The 22,142-nt window shown below is 34.8% G+C and overlaps 1 protein-coding gene across 1 annotated transcript; it reads left to right on the top strand.

Annotated features, from left to right (window-relative positions):
* The first annotated feature begins 14,349 nt into the window (after positions 1–14,349).
* On the top strand, positions 14,350–15,768 carry LOC143054218 (E3 ubiquitin-protein ligase Midline-1-like). Its single transcript, XM_076227146.1, has one exon. The coding sequence runs from the start codon at positions 14,353–14,355 to the stop codon at positions 15,271–15,273; it is 921 nt and encodes a 306-aa protein (XP_076083261.1). The 5' UTR covers positions 14,350–14,352; the 3' UTR covers positions 15,274–15,768.
* Positions 15,769–22,142: the final 6,374 nt, after the last annotated feature.

Genomic DNA, 22,142 nt, shown 5'->3' with positions numbered 1-22,142 from the left:
TTCGCAACCATATTTTGGTATTTATACATGTATGTTAACGTATCATCAGTTCAACAGAACTCATTAAAGATTATTAACTGCCGTGTTGTACATCTTGTTTCTTCAGTCTCTTTCCACCTTTTTTTAATCAAAATTTAATTTGTAAATAAAGCATTATCTTATGTTATCGTGTGTTCAAAGTGAGTACTAAAATACTTTATCAATGTAAGCATCTTATATACTAGTGTAATAAATCCCGGTTTAAAGTACCTATTGCAATTATTCCAAGTACAAAATCACTATAGTGTGAAACTTCCTGGTTCAAAGCAACGTTGATGAAAAACACTAGTTTATTTTGTACATTGTTTTACATAAATCAGTTATGCAAGTATTCGTCTATTCAAATACCCTAAAAAATACCAAGCCTCATAAAAAATGAGGCTTGGTATTTTTTAGGGTATTTGAATATTTCCTCTTCAAAATCTCTCTTAAGAATCTTTTATTTTACACTGGATCCGGATTAAAAAAAAACCAAGCGAAATTTTGTTGGTAGATAAAAACAGAAGTTATTTTCTTCCTCCGGGTAAAAGAGGGACGAACGATACCAGAGGTACAGTCAAACTTATAAATCGAAAATAAACTGAAAACGCCATGGCTAAAAATATAAAAGACAAACAATAGTACACATGACACAACATAGAAAACTAAAGAATAAGCAACACGAACCCCACCAAAAACTAGGGGTGCTCCGGAAGGGTAAGCAGATCCTGCTCCACATGTGGCACCCGTCGTATTGCTCATGTTATAACAAATCCAGTAAATAGTCTAAATAGGTAGGTCACATTCATGAAAGGGAATAAAGTACACTTACGGAATCAAACCACTGTTACATATGACTGATATTGTGTCATGAATACCCTTTGTTTTTCTATTATACGTATTTGATTTATTGCTTTTGTTCATATAGGTAATTTTTCTAAATGAACATTCGCACATATACATATATTATTTTATCTTCTTGAAATTTTTTTTACCATTTATCAGGATTGGGTTGTCTCTCTTCTCCTGATTTACAAACTTCGTTAGTCCTCAATTTCCAACGTCGTATTACTGTGCAGTCAAGTTTAAATAATTTTTTGGGATCTCTATCCTTAGTTTATTGTAACCGACGCCTGACATAACAATCACCATTAGAGAACACATGTACCAAAGTCATTTAATTTCGATACAAAATATATAATAAGCGAAAGATCTCATAGGAGACAACTAGAATTATATGCAGACTTTACTCTCGACTTGCGGTATGCAAAGTTAATTTAAAAAGTCCCTAATTTATTTATGGAGTTTTATTGCAAAGTTTGTAAAACATTTTTTTTTATAGTTAATGCTTCCGTGAACGACGAATATTTCATCTATTTATAAGTGATTAACGAGTCTTTATTATAAAAAAGATTCGCTGGCCATTTGAAGACCCGACATGGCATGGTGTTCTCGTCCATGTGAAAGACCGGCTTGTTGTTCGTGACCATGTGAAAGACTGGCTTGTTGTTCATGACCATGTGAAAGACCGGCACGGTGTTCTCGTCCATGTGAAAGACGGGCTTCGTGTTCTCGTCCATGTGTAAGACCGGCATGGTGTTCTCGTCCATGTGAAAGACCGGAATGGTGTTCTCGTCCATGTGAAAGACCGGCATGGTATTTCCGTCCATGTGAAAGACCGGCTTGGTGTTCTCGTCCATGTGAAAGACCGGCTTGGTGTTCTCGTCCTTGTGAAAGACCGGCATGGTGTTCTCGTCCATGTGAAAGACCGGCTTGGTGTTCTCGTCCATGTGAAAGACCGGCATGGTGTTCTCGTCCATGTGAAAGATCGGAATGGTGTTCTCGTCTATGTGAAAGACCGGCTTGTTGTTCGTGACCATGTGAAAAACCGGCTTGTTGTTCGTGACCATGTGAAAGACCGGCTTGTTGTTCTTGACCATGTGAAAGACCGGCTTGTTGTTCGTGATCATATGAAAGACCGGCATGGTGTTCTCGTCCATGTGAAAGACCGGCTTGGTGTTCTCCTCCATGTGAAAGACCGGAATGATGTTCTCGTCCATATGTGAAAGACCGGAATGGTGTTCTCGTCCATGTGAAAGACCGGCATGGTGTTCTCGTTCATGTGAAAGACCGGCTTGGTGTTCTCGTCCATGTGAAAGACCGGCATGGTGTTCTCGTCCATGTGAAAGACCGACTTGTTGTTCGTCACCATGTGAAAGACCGGCTTGTTGTTCGTCACCATGTGAAAGACCGGCTTGTTGTTCGTCACCATGTGAAAGACTGGCTTGTTGTTCGTGATCATGTAAAAGACTGACATGGTGTTCTTGTCCACGTGAAAGACCGGCTTGGTGTTCTCGTCCATGTGAAAGACCGGCATGATGTTCTCTTCCATGCATGTGAAAGACCGGCATGGTGTTCTCGTCCATGTGAAAGTCCGGCTTGTTGTTCGTGACCATGTGAAAGACCGGCTTGTTGTTCGTGACCATGTGAAAGACCGGCTTGTGGTTCGTGATCATGTGAAAAACCAGCATGGTGTTCTCGTCCATATGAAAGACCGGCATGGTGTTCTCGTTCATGTGAAAGACCGGCATGGTGTTCTCGTACATGTGAAAGACCGGCTTGGTGTTCTCGTCCATGTGAAAGACCAGCTTGGTGTTCTCGTCCATGTGAAAGACCGGCATGGTGTTCCCGTCCATGTGAAAGACCGGCTTGTTGTTCGTGACCATGTGAAAGACCGGCTTGTTGTATGTGACCATGGGAAAGACCGGAATGGTGTTCTCTTCCATGTGTAAGATCGGCATGGTGTTCTCGTCCATGTGAAAGACCGGCATGGTGTTCTCGTCCATATGTAAGACCGGCTTGGTGTTCTCGTCCATGTGTAAGACCAGAATGGTGTTTTTGTTCATGTGAAAGACCAGCATGGTGTTCTTGTTCATGTTAAAGACGACTTGGTGTTTGTGGCCACGTAAAGGAACAACAAGGGGAGTTTGTGGCCATGTGCAATACCAGCATCATGTTCGTGGCCATATAAAAGGTAGTTATAGTGAAATGGAACTATATGTATATACACCTGGAAAAAAGTATTGCAACATCTTTAAAACTTGAAAAATCAGCCTCTTATTTTGAATGGAATATGATAAAATAATTGTAAAATATTATTGAAACATAGTTAATGATAACATTGGCATTAAAACGAAGAAAAAATGTATAAAAAAAAGTTTTTATCTAACCACAATTTCGATAACAAAATGAAGTGTTTTTTGTACAAAAAATGCATATTTCAACTTTTTCTGTAGTCGAACTTTACTATGTCAGTCATTTCAAAATTAATCTTAAGATGAGTGTTTACATCATGGTTGATCGTTATACGTCAAAGAATTAGTACTTTGTGCGCAGCCTCCATTAAAGCGGATAACCGCCTCTTAACGTCTTCTGATTCCTGCCATAAGTCAACTAATTTGTTGCTTAGGTAGCAGCAACCGTTCCTGATGAAGGGCAGTGATTATTTCATGACGTGTTTGAACTGGGGTGTCCTTTCGCGTACTTTACGCTCAATAGTGTCCCATATATGCTCGATATGGTTCAAATCTGGGCTACGATTGAGCCAAGGAAGATACATAGAACTCCATTGGAACAATGGATCTTCCTCCACGATGCTAATTTCCCACTTTGGCGAGCTTTACACTATAATGGATACGGGCAACAGTGTGTCTGTAAGCAAAGGTATCTGAAATGGTCTGATCGCACGATAACCAGTAGCGATGAGTCGATCTCCAACAGTTCTTGTTTAAAGACTCCTGTATGGCCACTACTCTCTTTTTTAGGATTGTATTGTTTTCAATGGGTTTCCTTCTGACCAATCTTCATTATGCTTGATTTTCCTAAGCAGATGTTAAAGGGGGTCTTCTTGATCTTGGAAGGTCTTTAACATCGTTTGTTGCCTGATTTTTATTCTCAAAACGACTTAGAGTGGATTGGTGATGACCAAAATTATTTGCAATTGTCACAGCGACATACCTGCTTCTTTCATGCTGATAATCTGCCATCTTGCTGCAGTTATGAGTTTGCAAGGTGTCAATAACATAACTTTATAAACTTAGTTATTTAAAGTGTTGAAAACAATGAGGATAAAAACAACTGTTTACGGGCATCGGGTACAGTAGCTGCATGTGCAGATAAGAAGTTATCGAGTCGATATTTATTGATTAAACTCAGGTGAGATTTAAATAAGGTTTTAGTTCTACTTCAACAAATATATATATATATCACAAAAAAATAAAGAGTGTTTTTTTAATTTGAATTTCAATTTGGTGATGCAATACTTTTTTCCATGTGAATATTTGCTGACTGCCTGTTATTTCCCGTTATAATGACGTTATTGAAATATGAAGGCTTTACTACTGGACTTTCATCATACAACAATGAGTGTACGATAGCTTTGCTATTTTACTCTAATATACACAAATTTATGTATGAAGGATTTGCTACTGTACATTGAGCATAGCTATAGAGATATGAGATATTTGCTACTGGACGTTAAACATATATCCCAATAAGTGATTTTTTCGTACTGAATATATCACATTAATGATGAATCGTCCTAAATATGTATGAACGATTTGATATTGGACACTAAGCATACAACGATTAGTTGAAAGCCAATAACTAATAAAACATCATGTATCTATAACTAAAATATAAATTAAAATTGACAATGGAAAAGGAAATGGGGAAAAGGTCAATGCGACAACAACCCGACCAAAGAGCGGATAACACCCGAAGGTCACCAATGGGTCTTCAATGCAGCAAGAAAGTCCCGTACCTGGATTTGGGCCTCAGCTGTCCCCTACATAAAAATGTGTACTAGTTCAGTGAAAATGGACGTCATACTAAACTCCAAAACATATAACTGAACTAAAATTAACAGGGACCAGAGGCTTCTGATTTGAGACAGGCGCAAACATGTGGCGGGGTTCAAAGTGTTTTGTGAGTACACAACAATAAGAACACATCCAACATCCTATGGATTTTATGCTTGCGTCTTGAATCAGCTCTATTCTACAAGATACCATTATTAAGGGTAGTAACTCCTAGTTGATCACATTGAATTAATCCCAAGTGTTAACTTGGTATACAAAAAAAGTAAAATCACAAAAGTACATAACTCCAAGAAAAATTCAAAATTAAATGGCAAAATCAAAATTTCAAACACAGCAAACAGATATATAACTGTCATATTCCTGACTTGGTACAGGCATTTTCTTAAATAAACAAATGGTGGATTGTACCTGGTTTTATAGCTAGCTAAACCCCTCTCTTGTATGACAGTCGGCAGTAAAACCCATGCAACATTAGGGCGTCCGTTGTGCTGTGTCGGATGATAAATTTGAAGTGACGTTTGGTCCGAGTTGAAAGTTAAATCAGATGCATCATGTTGATAGATAATACCACCGTCTCTGTTTTCTAAAGAACCCTTGCGAAAACTCGTTGATGTGGTCTTTCGATACTCATAACTTTCTTTACATGTGTCAAAACAATTGCTCGGTAACATTCTAGAATTTTGTTGTAAGAAAATTTCTTATTTTATCATAATAGAATATTACCAAAGAAAGTTTGTGCATCCACTTCCACTGTGCAATTTCCCTCCATATCTATTTGATACATTTATGATTTCTGAAAGTAATGCGTATTTGGCCATGCAATTTTTAGGTTTTGTTTTATAAATGTCCTGTACCAAGTCCGGAATATGGCATTTGTTATCAAAAAGTCCGTTTCTGTGTATTTCGTTTTGTTACAGTTCAGTGTTTCTGTTGATGAATTATGGCGGGGTTAAACATGTTTTAATGGTGTCAACACTATCTTTACCTCAGACATTGTTGTAACGGCATATCACAAGAATAAAATACAAAGAATAAACGAAACAAAATATATGAGAAACAGCAATAAAAGACAACCACTCAATTACAGGGTCATAACTTTGGACAGGCACATATAGACTGTAGTGGGGTTTAATACATTTGTATATTTGATGTCACAAACACTCCTTTAATTAGTATGGAACAGTCGTGTCACGTTAATTATAAGATCACACTTTATAAATCCGTTTAAAAGGGCCTAATGCATTAGATCAATACGATGCAGAAAAAAAACAAATAACAACAGCACAGACTACCGTGGCAGGGTATTAACACAAAAGACAGATCTGAAAGTACTCGTAATGACTGACAGCTTGAATTTTCCTAGGAGTTCAGTATTTTTGTGATTTTACTTTTTATTCAGTACCACTAACGGTAACAAATTCCCTGCACCAGATGCACATTTATACAGTTGATCTCTCACTAGTGTTGCTTAAGAAAAAAACATGAAAATCCAAAATCTAATACAAACTTTGAAGAGTGGACAAAACCAAAAAGCTAAGATATAGCCAAATAAAACCCAGAGCTTAGAGTGGGGAAGATATATTCCTGATTTTAAAATTATTTCAAAATTTTGTAACAACACATTTCATAAAACAATATTCACGTTATATCTATGCTATACAGTTGATACAATGAAACTAGAAGAGCATATTGCTTAATCGATTAATAGTTTTCAACAATACATTTTTTTCCTGTATACAATTTTTTACATTTTTGAGACCCTTTTCTTCTTTAGTTTAGTATAGTCTAAATGTTCCCTATTAAACCTTTAATAATTTGATTAAATGGCGAATCTTCTTTTAAAAGAGGGACGAAAGATACCAGATGGTCGGTCAAACTTATTAATAGAAAACAAACTGACAACGCCATGGCTAAAAATGAAAAAGACAATTAGACAAACAATAGTCCACATTACACACCATAGAAAATTAAAGAATAAGCAACACGAATATAAAAAAGAAGATGTGGTATGGCAACTGTCCACAAGAGACCAACATGACACAGACATCAACAACTATAGGTCACCGTACGGCCTTCAACAATGAGCAAAGCCCATACCGCATAGTCAGCTATAAAAGGCCCCGATAAGACAATGTAAAACAATTCAAACGAGAAAACTAACGGCCTTATTTATATAAAAAACAAATGAACGAAAAAACAAATATGTAACACATAAACAAACGACAACCACTGAATTACAGGCTCCTGACTTGGGACAGGCAGATACATAAATAATGTGGCGGGGTTAAACATGTAAGCGGGATCCCAACCCTCCCCTAACCTGGGACAGTGGTATAACAGTACAACATAAGAACGAACTATAAAAATCAGTTGAAAAAGACTCAACTCATCAGATGGACAAACATACAAGTGGACGTGGCCGGGTACTTTTACATCCCGACACAAAAAGACAATGAACAGATCTGAGAGTACTCGCAGTTATCTGACAGCTTGTTCAAAACCACTAACAACTAATAAAAAAATCATGCATCTAAGACTAAACTATCAATCCGTACACATCCAACATCCAATGGATTTAGTGTAAAGACGTCATATACAGCCAGAGAAAAACATGACAACGAACCCCATCAAAACTAGGGGTGATCTCAGGTGCTCCGGTAGGGTAAGTAGATCCTGCTCCACATGTGGCGTCTAAATGATAGAATCCTTTAAAAATAGAATTAAACATTTAATGTTATTGTGGTTGCTAAAAATGAACATGATCTGATTATTAATCGGTGAATGACAAATTTTGAAAAAAATTGTAATCTCATCTCTGTCCCATAATATATTTTTTAATCTTGTTTAAATGCATTTCATATAAACTTATAATAAAGATATTAAATTTCCTTTACACGTTCCCCTAAAATGACACAGAGTTCAAAACGCAATGTTAATTATTGTAATCACACAACAAACCAATTCTTTCTTTTTTTGGAAGGTAAAACTGAGTATATCATGTGTCAATCATTCAATATTTTCACAAGAAATGGGCTCACCCTTCCTGCAGCTAACCTTTGTGCCCTTCGCATGTCCGTTTTTGATAATTCTACTTCTAAATTAACCTAATCAATTTCACACACAAGGACTTTAGTAGCGCCACTATCAAATGTTAGTAGAAATCTGTTACTGTTTGGCTGGAACCGTATTACCCATGGTGCAGGTGTGATGGTATTGTCTATTTCTGATATAGGAATAATTCGTACGAGTTTTCCAGTAGGAGTCAACTGATGAATGTTTCTGGAACTATATCCGGTTGTATAGATGTTTCCGTCTCTATCTACGTCCTGGCAATATGGGTATTGCAACAGACTGTTTGTATACGTAAAGCCTTTCCCTTCATTGCTCTCCATTTTAATAGAATGTCTGCTATTCCAGTAGATGTACTTATTTTTCTTGCAGCAATAAACATGTCTTGTGTCTGCTGTTATTGGTTGACTTTTGAGTACTGCCCCATTTTCAGAATTTAACCAAGATATCATTTTACCATGAGCAGTAACAAATTCGTTTTCACAGAATGAAATACCCCACACAGGATTGTTTATATTTAATATCTTGGAGAGAGTCAGCGGTTTAACGATGATAAGCAAAATCTTCTGTGCATTGGACGACACAGCGACCGTTTGATCATCCACTTGTGCTATGTCTGTTACATTATAAGAAAAACATAACTGCTCTCGTCAAGATGGACCAGATTCTAAACAACCTTCCTCAAACTGAAAATGACATTAGCAAGATTTTACGTGAAATAAAGACTATATCAGGAAATATTGAACATAAAGACATCGTTTCAGACATTTCTACTCTTGGCAGTTTGGTTTTAAAGGAGGACCGGCCTTCTGTTCCAGGAATGAGAATAGCAAATTAGTATACAGGAAAAATTAGAATAGCGTTCACAATTGATGTTACAACACCTGCTGTAAGTGGGATATTCTTTAATAATGGTATCATTTTGACCCATTATACTCAAATAAGATCGTGTACTACGACCACAAAGGGAAGCAACAAGAACAGTTAAGTATTCCTTACAATGTACAATGTAACAGACATAGCTAAAGTGAATGATCAAACAGTCGCTGTGTTGTCTAATGCACAGAAGAAAGTGGTTATTAACGTTTAACCGCTGACTATCTTAAATACATTGAATATCAGCAGTCTTGTGTGGGGTATTTCGTTCTGTTAAAAACGAATTTGTTACTGCTTATAGTAGAAAAAGATCTTGGATAAATGCTGACAATGGTACAGTAGTTAGAAGGACACCAACAACAGCAGACACTAGACATGTTTGTTGCTACAAGAAAAATGAGTACATATACTTGGATAGCGGACATTCTATTAAAAGAGAGAGCCATGATGAAAAAAGCTTTACGTACAACCATAGTCAGTTGCAACACCCTTTCTCCCAGGACGTTGTTAGCGACGGGAATATTTATACAACCGGATATTGTTCTAAAAACATTCACCAGTTAACATCTACTGGAGAACTCGGACGGATTATTCCAATATCAGAAATAGACAGTACCATCACAGCTCAACAATTGGTAATAAGGTTCAAGTCAAGCAGTTACAGATTTCTACTGACATTTGATTGTGGTGCTACTAAAGTGCTTGTGTGTGAAATCGATTAGATTCATTCACAGATTCAGAAGTAGATTTATTTAAAACTGACATGCGATGGGGACAATTTTTACCTAGACGGAGTATGAGTAAGACCATGTTTGGCAGACATCGAATAAATGACATAACATATATACTAGTAAGCAGTACGTTACTTGGCTGCGAAAGTTGATTATGTTCGTTGTGTGATGACAATATTTGACATTGCGTTATATCAAACTCTTTTTATCTAGTGAAGAGAATGTTTCAAAGATAAACTAAGGTATTTTTTGAGTTGATTATTAGTATCTGCACTATAAGTTTATATGAAATGTATTTAAACAAGATTATAAAAAAGTATCGGATATATATTAGATTCCATTTTGTTTTAACATTCATTATTTTCCCGATGGAAAGTCAGATTGGGTTTATTCTGAATAACTTAAGATTGATATCCTTTGTCCTTGTCTTCAATTTCATTGTTCAGTGTCAGCCCACATTAAATGCACAGGGTGTTATATGTGGAGCAGTGTCTGTTATCCCTTCCGAGACAACTGCCAATTTTTACGCGAGATTCGTGCTCAGTCTTTAGTTGTTCATGTTGCGTCTTGTGTGCTCTTGTTTGTATTTTCGTATTTTTTCATGACTTTATTATTTTTTTTATAAATGTCCTGCACTTAAGTCAGGAATATGGCATTTCTTATCAAATAGGCCGTTTCTAGGTTAAAGTTTGTAACCCGATTTTACAATACTTGGTTTACTAGTACGCAGCTATTGTAAAGGTATTGTCGATTACGTACTGACGAAGTATCAAAATACAATTAAGCAAATCAAAATTATAAAAACGAATTGAATCGTTAGATAAATTTTAAAAATTGACGTGAACAACCCATGTCTTAACAAGTACTGATGAAAAAACAACAATGGTCAATTTGGAAAATCATACGAGTAAAATAACTCGTTTCAGACATTTCTTTTTTAGACACCCAGAATACATCAAAGCTAGAGGAACTGGAGACGATTGATCAATAAGTGTTGTAATATTGTCAGAACCATTATCGACCTACTGTCACACTCAATCATTCTTAAGCCGATCACTGTGTCCTCGTCATTTTTATTGTTGCTACGCGTACCGTCTCTTCAGTGATCATTAATCGTGGTTGAGCGAACGATTAAGCACTTGACATGAATAATCATTGATAAGGTCATAATTATAAATTAACTGTTTACAAAACTTTATACTTTTGTAATACTTAGGCTTTTTTAACTCAGGAGTGAATTACCTTAGCTGTATTTGACAAAAACATTTAGGAATTTTTGGTCTTCAATACTCTTCAACTTCATACTTTAATCTCTTCGTAAATTTTTTGAACAGCGGTATACAACTGTTGCCTTTATTTACGGACGCCAGCACGAGTTGGTTGACCGTTATGGAATAACCGTTTCACAAATGATATCGGATATGGTTCTTTAGATTTTGGATCTCAATGCTATTCAACTTCGAGCGTCACTGATGAGTCTTTTATAGACGAAACGCGCGTCTGGCGTATATATAAAATTTAGTACTGGTATCTATGATGAGTTTATTTATACATGTTTAGCTCAGTTATAGGTCTGAAATACATAAACCGAATCATTCTTATAATATGAAAACATGATAATACATTTGGTAAATAAAAATATCCTAGTTTAAAAACTATAGCCGTTGTTCAAATAAGGAAGAAAACAATATTGGCATAGTTTAACACCCTCTGAATCTTGATCTGTGAATGAAGACTCCAACGACGCTCTTCAAATCTAAAAGTAAAAGAAAGACTGACAAGGCTAAACAAAAAATCACAACTTAAACAACACAAAAGTCCTAAAATCACTCACAGAAAAAAAAAATAAGATTGAGCAATAAACTAAGATGCCCCGAAAAGGTCAGCATTTTGCTCCTCTAGTGACACCCCTCATGGAAATCCAATTAAGCCGTAAATCTTCTTCTTCGCTATGTAAATTCCTCCGTAACGGAGCACCCGTGTCACAGGGTAAGAAAAATTAAAAGCCCTTATTTTTATCTAATATTGTTTAAAAACATGGAACGGACTAGATTAGTATATATACAATCCTTACAATCCTTATGTTGTGTCATGTGTAATATTGTTTGTCTGTTTGTTCTTTTCATTTTTAGCCATGGCGTTGTCAGTTTATTTTCGATTTATGAGTTTAACTGTCCCTCTTGTATCTTTCGTTCCTCTTTTACAGAAATATTGTTGTCCTTAAATCATGTAGTAGTTTAAAATCTATTATAAAAATATTTACACCTACTAATTTATATAAAACAATAGCGAATAGGCAAGTGTACATATTCTACTGCTAAGACATTACCTTATTTATAAAACATCGGCACACGATAATCCTTTAATCCTTCATCATGAATGATACATATCTCCACAAAAAGCGCATGGTACTGTTTGAATTTGGACTGTGGCCCATCTAGTGAACGGGGCTTTAAAATCTAGCACTGCGATATACTTCGGTTAGAAATACATGCATAACCTTTTTAAGTTTTATTATATTAACCAATTTCACTGTTACGTCTATCCAAAAACTGTATAGTTCAGTTGAAAAGGTCGTTCAAACTCATCGAATCGACACACTTCTTGTTCAAAGCCAATAACAAATAAAACATTATGTTATCAATCAGAACACATCCAACATCCAAACGATTTCACATATGTCTTTTGAATCAACTCTTTTCTACAAGAAATCATCATTAAGGGACATACCTCTTGATTGATCAAACTGTGTTAATACCAATGAATAACTGAATATACAACCGGCAGTAAAACCAACCTCAAAGTATGGCCTCAATTGTGCCGTGTGGGATGTATAAATTTGTATACGCGTATGGTCAGAGTTTTAGTGTTAAATCATATGCATCATGTAGAGATATAGTACCATTTAATCTATTCTAAAGAACTCTTAAACACACTAGTTCACGGACACGAAGGTATCCTTTCAATACTTTTTATATCTGTCATCATGCTCATTGCACTTTTTCTATTGGCCATCAAGATCGACCATCTAATGGACGACTGATCTACGTATAACGGTCTAGATGGTGTTTACGGAATAGAAAATACTGGGCAAAACGCGTAGACTTAAAAAAAATTAAAGGGAAATATAAAGAATAGAGAAAAACGAGATAAAAGATAAAAGAATCCCCAATCCAAACAAGTACGTATACGTATTTAAAGGGGCACTAGCTACGATATATATAAAAAAATAAAGTATGATTTTTTTTTAGATCAATCATTAATCAAATTGGAATAATGAAATAATAATTTGCTTTTAGCAATCAATTTCCTTTAATTTTGTCGAAATAAGCGATTAAACATAATTTTTGACTGATTCACTTGCAAGTGAAAACGTCATCATCATTCTAACCGGTATTCATGTGAACTTCAAGTTAAACCCTAGCTAGAGATTGACAACGCATGCATTGTACGTGTACTGGTTATTTAAAGAAAAAGAATGTCAACAATGAAAGTGAAACTACGGTAAATCATTTGATTACTAATTCGATGCACATAAAATCCTTCTTATATGGTTAAAAACAATGAGAAACATCTATTTTTAATCTATAAAATAAAATCAAACAGACCTATAAAAATGCAATTGCACGTGTTGGTTTAATCTATTCGTATCTTTATTTTTGTTTACATCGCTTATATGGTCATCTGAGGTCAAATCGATAGTTAATGAGATGGCGTCTGGACTAAAATACACACGAAACGAACCTATATATTATCTACCCCATGCTCTGTAAACTGTTTATTTTAGACTTTTGATAGTTTGGATAAATGTTTTACATTGTTATAAACCAAATATGAGAATTTGAGTCGAATCGGTTACAATGAATTTGACAGCTAGTGCCCCTTTAATGTCTTAACCATTTTAACTACTTATACATGTAGTATTTGTCCTAAACATGCATAAAACATTGTCACTGGACGTAAAGTTACATAAAACCATTGTCACTGGACGATAGTTACAGAGAATCGATCAATCGGTCAGTCAATCTACAAATGCCGATTGAGTTGGATTTTCTGCGGACTCATTATTATTCGTTGGATTCCAATTTTCGTTGGTTTTGTGGGTACAGAGGAAACACGATTTAAAATAATCGACGCACTATAAATTTTCTATAGGCTTTTGTTTGCAGAAATTGACAAACTACAAAATTAAATATCCACGAAAGTTTTCCTCAATCTACGAAAATTGATAACCACGAAAATAAATTAATCCAAAGTATTAGAAAAAAGGTTTAGGACAATGTTCTACTGTGATAAAATAAGAAGAAATTTCACCAACCTTGATTTTTGAGTTAAAATCAATATAATGTAGAAAATTGATAGTAATTCAAACGTAAAAATCAGAAGATAACAGTACAATATGTCCTATGATACTGATGTTCACGTGTTAAAACAAGTCAAGGTAAGCAAGCTATATATATCCGATTATAGTCATAACAGATCTTTGGACAAGGACGTTTAAGAACATTCGTTTATTGGTCCGTTGGTACCCTTTCGATAATCTAAACTTCTGTTTTAATACATGTATTTTATCAACCTTGATTTTTTTGTTAAAATTTACAAATTTTAGAATGTTCATAGTAATTTAAACGTAGAAACCAGGATATATGAGGGCAATCTGAACCATGAACATGATAGTCACGTGTTAAAACAAGTCAAGGTAACCAAGCTATATATATATCCGATCATAATTATAACCGATCTTGGGACCAGGAAGTTAAAGATTCAACAAAATAGCGATGTCGGCGGAGACGAAAGGAGAAAAGTTGAAAGAGGATTTTGATGATCTGCTAACTTGTACAATCTGTTTGGAGATTTTCAAAGAACCTAAGTATCTGCCGTGTCTGCATACGTTTTGTAAGTCGTGTATTAATACATACATTGGTTCAATCGTGACAGGAAACAATCCGAATGGATTCAAATGTCCCGTATGTCGTCGGTATGTGCCAATTGATGAACATGGTGATAATTCGGAAAATTGGGCCAATAATTTACCCGGGAACCATTTTATTCTATCACTTATTGATAGAAAGGCAATCCAAAAGTCGGAAAAACTTTGCGATACTTGTAAACTAGAGAATATTTCCCAGAATGCACTCTCATTCTGCACTGTGTGTGAAGAAGCTTACTGTGAATCATGTCAAAGATGTCATAAGCTATACAAAGCAACAAGAACTCACAAAATAGTTCCCATCACAGATATTAAGGCAGATACTATCGTTTCCGGTCTATTTGCGCATGTCACTTGTAAAGAACATCCTGATAAGACGAAAGAAGTGTACTGTCAGGATCATTCTAAACCTTGTTGTACAGTTTGTGCCACTGTCCACCACAGAAAATGTGAACAAGTTGTCACTATCGATAAAGCGGTGACTGGGATAAAAGAATTCGAAAAAGCGAAAAACCTCATGACAAAGTTAACAGAAACGAGTAGCACGTTAGGTAAAGTTCTACAAAACCATAAGACTAATAAAGACAACTTTGAAAACGGAATAGAAACAGTTCTACAAGAAATCACACGTTTGAGAGAAAAAGTTTGTAAACATTTAAATGAACTGGAACAAAAACTTCGGGACGAGGTCAAGAGTCGAAGGAAAGAAAATATTATTAAGCTTGATGAAAAAAACAACAGATTTGTTCAGCCTAAAGAATATAGTTGATAACTGGAAGAGTTTATTCCAAGCTTGTATATCTCAAGGATCAGAAATACAATGTCTGGTAAAGATGGACGAGATTCTAAACAACCTTCCTCAAACTGAAACTGACATTTATAAACTTCTACGTGAAATGAGGACTATATCAGTAAAGTTTGATCATAAAGATATTATTTCAGACATAACCTCTCTCGGAAGTTTGATTTTTGATGAGCATCGGCCATCTATTCCCGGAATGAATAGAGTAAATTACCATACAGGAAAAATCAGAATCGCCTTCATGATGAATGTTACTCAACCTGCTGTTAGCGGGATATTCTTTAATGATGATATTATTTTGACTCACAAGACTCACAAAATGATCGTGTACTACGACAAAAATGGACAACCACAAGAACAGTTAAGTATTCCTCACAATGTAACAGACATAGCCAAAGTGAATGATGAAACAGTCGCCGTGTCTTCAAATGAAAAGAAGATAGTGGTTATCAACGTTAAACCGCTGACTATCGTGAAGACTTTAAATATCAGCAATCCTGTGTGGGGTATTTCGTTCTGTGAAAACGAATTTGTTACTACTAATAGTAAAATAATATCTTGGTTAAATGCTGAAAATGGTACAGTAGTTAGAAGTCAACCAACTACAGCAGACACGAGATATGTTTATTGCTACAAGAAAAATGAGTACATCTACTGGGACAGCGGACAGTCCATTAAAAGAGAGAGCAATGATGGAAAAGACTTTACGTATACCAATAGTCTGTTACAGAACCCGTATTTCCAGGACGTTGATAGCGACGGAAACGTGTATATCACTGGATATAGTTCCAGAAACATACACCAGTTGACATCTACTGGACAACTGGTACGAATAATTCCCATATCGGAGTTAGACAATTCCATCACGGCTCCTCCATGGGTAATACGGTTCCAGCCAAACAGTAACAGATTTCTACTGACATTTAATACTGCTACTAAAGTCCTTGTGTGTGAAATTGATTAGATTCATTCAGAGGTAGAATTATCAAAAACTGACATGCAATGGCAATTCCTTGAAGACATCGAATAAAGGACATACTAGCTATACCAGTACTTTACCTTCCCGCCAAAATTGATTATGTTTGTTGTGTGATGAAAATATTTGGCATTGCGCTATATTTTACTTTCTTCATCTAGTGAAGAGAACGTGTAAGGTTAAACAATATAGTTATTAATAGTTGTTTTTTAGTTGATTCTTATTATCTTTAATTATAAGTTGATATGCAATGTATTGAACAAGATTAAAATAAAGTAATGGATAGATATAAGTTTCCATTTTTATCAAAATTGATTATTTATCGATGGAGAGCCAGATTTTGGTTATTTTAGCTACCAGAATAACAAAAGACGTTCCATTCTAGATATAAAAGAATTCTATCATTTAGAATAAGATTCGCCATTCATTCAAATTATAATTAAAGGGGTTAAGAGAAAACATGCCGACTGTACTAAATGAAAGGCAAAGAAAGTCTCATGAATGTCAATTTTTTTTATTCAGGAATAGAATATAATTTTGAAAACTAATAATCGATTCCGATAGTTTCATTGTCTCCCTTGTCATGTTATGTGCTACAGTTATACTGTATATCTTGTCATGTTGTGTGGCACAGTTATATTGTCTATCAGGTCATGTTGTGTGGCACAGTAATATTGTCTATCTTGTCATATTGTGTGGCACAGTTATATTGTCTCTCAGGTCATGTTGTGTGGCACATTTATATTGTCTATCAGGTCATGTTGTGTGGCACAGTTATATTGTCTATCAGGTCATGTTGTGTGACACGGTAATATTGTCTATCAGGTAAAGTTCTCTATTTACTTTCATGATACTTGATCAAAGCATTCTCTGGCTCATGTACAACATTTGAGAAGACAAATTGACGGCCAGACGTACAACGGTATACCATTATTCTTCCAGTCGATGTTATTGTATACGGAACGCTTTTATGAAAGTTACAGCTGGAAACAACAAAAACCATGCATTCGGATTCAAATGTTTAAAGACTTGTGGAGTTTATGACCACAATATGCCAACACTTCACAAAGTAATGCCCCCGGACTCCACTCTACAGTAAAAGTATCATAACAAAGTCATTGTTGGACTATTTTGATTTAGATATTTTTGTCTGGGAGAAAAAAAAATAATGCGCCTGCAGATGCCAAGTGTTATTTTGAAATACACAAAGTGGAGCACATAGGTCTATGGTTCGCTGTATGATGAGTTATCTAGAAATGCTATGCACCTTTTATGCAAGTAATACTAAAAGAAATCACTAATTTGAACTATCTCCTAAAAAAGCAAATATTTAAATAAATAAAAATCTTGACCACGTGGACACAAACCTTTAATATATGTACAAAGAGACAGCAACGAGAATTTACTTGCAATTAAACTGTAGAAGGAGTTATCCGAAAACACTATGCATGCATCTCTTATGCAAGTAAATAAACAATTGTCAGCAAAATAAATTTTTTCGTATGAGGCTGATCAATTGGGGAAGGGCGAGTTTCTACCGATCTATGTGTCTCTGGTTTTTGAAACGTTTTTCATCTGTAAAATTAATATATATCGAAACATGTAAACGCACATACGACATAACACAAAAACCAAAGCAAATTACAGTGGTGCTTCAGATTGTTGATGGGTCTACTTAAAAAAAAGAAAAGTATGAATCATTAAGAAATTAAGAGATGCACTCAGTTTCTGTACTGGTGGCATTCATTATGTAACTGTATCTTGAAGTACAAATCTAGTAAATAATCACATTCGGGGATGTTATAAATGAAGAAAAGGAGGACAAGGTTATAGTCAATCAAAGTCAAAAACGTTTTTGAAAGGCGACTGCCATTTCCGCTGAAATGCTGTAAGGTGAAATTGGTGACTTCCTCAAAAGTGACTTAATTTTAGATCTTTTTATCTGAATATTTAAGCTTTGACAATTTTATTTACTCCATGCAATAACTCTATATGCAACTTATATTGTGGATCGTATTCATCTGGATATTTTTACATTCCTCTCTATCTTTTACAGTTCTCAAGATAGTAAAGAATTAGGAAATTGGAAAAAAAAAACAATTATTTGAGATTTCCTTGACAATGGCTCCATGATGGGGGTGTCTAGTTTTTCTGAAAATACCTAGAAAAAAAGATAACTTGGTCAGTTTATAATCGTTACTAAATGTCAGTTTGCTCTTACTGCTTGCAATTTAGGGATAAAAATTTACCAATAACAATATGTTAATCCCTGGCTATGTTTATTCTCAATTTTCTAGTAGCAGTAACCATGTTATATTATGGTTCACACCCCAGATACGAATTATTAACTTGATTGGTATGAGGTAGCAATATAAAGTTAGGAAAACAATTGAATTTGGTCAAAAAGTAGAATTTGAATCTCCAGGGGTGATATCTTTACGTGTGTTTAATAGGGTAACATAGTAAAGTGTGTCTTTCTATGTTGTGATGTTATGCTATTGTTTCAGATAAGGAGGTAGGTTTGGTACAAATAAAACGTTTAAACCCACTGCAATTGTTTTCACGCATCCTAAGTCAGGAATTTGATTTTCAGTAGTTGTCGTTTGTTGATGTGGTTTCATACATGTAATCGGCATCTTCCATAAATTTGATTTCCAGTTAAAATGGTTTATTATGTTGAAAAGTTTGTGTGGATTTAAAAAAGCTATAGCCCATCTGGATATAAAAAACGGACTGTCAAACAGAAAATAGCCCATAAAAAATCTTAGTATTCATATAAACCAACTTTGAAGGCCTTAATTTAGTCATCTTTATCACACCATTATTTCTACTTAAAAAATCAACCGCAACCGAACATGTGATACCTTACTCCTTTTTATGTATTGCTACCTTATGTATGGTAAGGTTTCCTAACATTTGGCAATTTAACATACCTGCCAACTATCACTATTTGCGGGGGGTTTCCCCCATGAAGGCTCCCAAATTGAATTTTTTAAAGAGCAATTATGTCCACAATTTTAAAAAAATAATTAATTTTACAATGAATTGAGGCTTATAAAGGTTTGAGAAAGCCTAAAACCAACATTACACTGTATTTGAAGGCCCCCTTGAAGGTTTTTTTATGAGTATGGCAGCCATCTTGCACGCAAAACCCCCATGGGCATTTTGAAAACTTGGCAGGTAATTGAATTATTTTCAGAGAAGATTTATAAAGTTTATTATGATAGACGGCTGAAAGCCTATTGTCGAATTGATGGCAAAAGCTCACATGGCCTTTTGGTAAAGTTAAGTGAGCTGAGCTATAAAAAATCATACAATTTGGAAATAATACCATGACAGAGATGGTGAAAAAGGCGTATAGTTATAAAAAAACAGGCTTCTACTTTAATATGCCAAACGCGCGTTTCGTCTACATCAGTGACGCTAAGATCAAAATAGTTATAAAGCCAAACAAGTACAAAGTTGAAGAGCATTAAGTACCTTAAATTCAAAAAAATTGTGCCAAATACGGCTTAGGTAATTTTTTGCTTGGATAAGAAAATCCTTAGTTTCTCGAAAAAATTTAAGGTTTGAAGACAGGAAATTTATTGAAATGACCATATAATAGATATTCATGTCAACACCGAAGTGCTGACTACTGTGCTAGTGATAATCTAACACATACTAGTGCATAAACCCTGGTGAAGTTGATATCTGATAGAACATATGTGAAGAATAAACCATAATCTACATGTATTAACTAATCCAAAATTTAGAATATTTACACTCAGTCTTATTTCCAATAAACAATCCAAACTTTTCTGATTGGGTTTCATTAACATATCCTCCAAAACTAGAAATTATTAAAATAACAAACACAGCTTCATTGATTATGAAGACTCATACCTCTAATTTGACATAAGCGTTCATCTCAAAACCAGAATCTATTACAAACAAGACGATTTCATTTTTTTTTATCAAATCCCCTCACCTTCGTAGCAATAAAATTTCAACTTCGACCGCATATAAAATATACATTTCCCAACTCATACAGTATGTACGAATTTGCTGCTACTACTCAGACTGAAAAAATTAACTCATCATAGATACCAGGACTAAATTTTGTATATACGCCAGACGCGCGTTTCGTCTACAAAAGACTCATCAGTGACGCTCGAATCCAAAAAAGTTAAAAAGGCCAAATAAAGTACGCAGTTGAAGAGCATTGAGGACCAAAATTCCTAAAAGTTATGCCAAATACAGCTACGGTAATCTATGCCTGAGGTAGAAAAGCCTTAGTATTTTAATTTTTTTTTCCAAATTTTGTAAACAGTTAATTCATAAATATAACCATATCAATGATAATTCATGGCAGCACAAAAAAGAACGACATAAATAAAACGTCACCAGTGTCTGAGCAAAAGGATGCTGAACAACAGAACCAGGGTTATGTCAGAACAAATCTTTTTTTAAAAGTTAATGGGATATATCAGTAACATGTTGATAAATATTCGGTATCAACTTCACAAATGACGAACAACGATATAGAAGGATATATTCTAGGTACGGACGTTGTTTACAATCTTATACATTACATAATAAAATTAACGGTATCAATTTTCTTGCACCAGATGCGCATTTCGACAATACATGTCTCTTCAGTGATGCTCGTGGCCAAAATATTTGAAATCCAAAGCTTATATAAAAGATGAAGAGCTATAATCCAAAAGGTCCAAACAGTATAGCCAAATCCGTGAAAGGAATCAGAGCTTTGCATGAAGGAGATACATTCCTTAATTTATAATAATTTTCCTTAATTTATAATAATTTCTATCATTTTGTAACAGCAAATTTTAATAACACAAAAACAAATCCGTATTTTCATGCCAGTACCAAAGTACTGGCTACTGGGCTGGTGATACCCTTGGGGACTAATAGTCCACCAGCAGAGGCATCTTATAGTGTTCTTTAATTTGTCAACTTCACAAATGACGAACAACCATATAGAAGGATATATACGGACGTTGTTTACAATCTTATACATTACATGTTATAGTGTACTTTAATTTGTCTTTGTTAATGTCATCCCCTTCTATTTAGTCCATTCATTACATGTTATAGTGTTCTTTAATTTGTCTTTGTGAATTGTTATCCTCTACTATTTAGTCCATTTTTGGTAATATCTTTTTGGTGTGGCTCAGTACTTATGCATCCCACCAATGTGTTATTGTACTGTGGTCATTTGATGTAATCTTGTCTTTCATTTTTGCTTATGTTCTTTGTCTATCATGTCTATATGGCATTTTTTTTTCTTTGTTGACACATTTGTTTGTTTTTTTTGTGATTAATATCATAACACAATGTTGACTTCTGTATCCCTTTTTAGACATTTTTACCTATTATGTCTGTTTGTTTTTTTCATACATTGTTGTCAATATAATGGAGTTTTATGTGACATACAAGTGAGAGGTTTAGCTAGCTATAAAACCTGGTTTGATGTGATTCCCTCGGTTTTGGTTTATAGCCCAGATTTGGTTTTTTTTCCTCAGTCAATTTATGAGTTTCGAACAGCGATATACTACTGTTGCCTTTATTTATCTACCATTCTCTAAGTGAGGAAATGCCTGTACCAAGTCAGTAGTATAACAGTTGTTTTCCATTCGTTTGATGTGTTTGAACTTTTGATTTTGCTATTTGATAAGTGACTTTCTGTTTTGAATTTTCCTGTGAGTTTGGTATCTTTCTTATTTCACTTCTGCTATTTCCTAAAGCCTCAAAACTGCCTCAAGGTGGTTTCAGATGGACTGTAAAATTTCTAATCCATTTTTTAGGTGATAGCAATTCTATTGGTTAATGGCAGGGTAAAAAAAGACACTGTAAA

The sequence above is a fragment of the Mytilus galloprovincialis genome, chromosome 12, assembly GCF_965363235.1.
Source record: "Mytilus galloprovincialis chromosome 12, xbMytGall1.hap1.1, whole genome shotgun sequence".
In the NCBI taxonomy this organism is placed as follows: Eukaryota; Metazoa; Mollusca; class Bivalvia; order Mytilida; family Mytilidae; genus Mytilus; species Mytilus galloprovincialis.
Note: the sequence above shows the minus strand (reverse complement) of the source record. Positions and strands in the feature narration are given on the sequence as shown.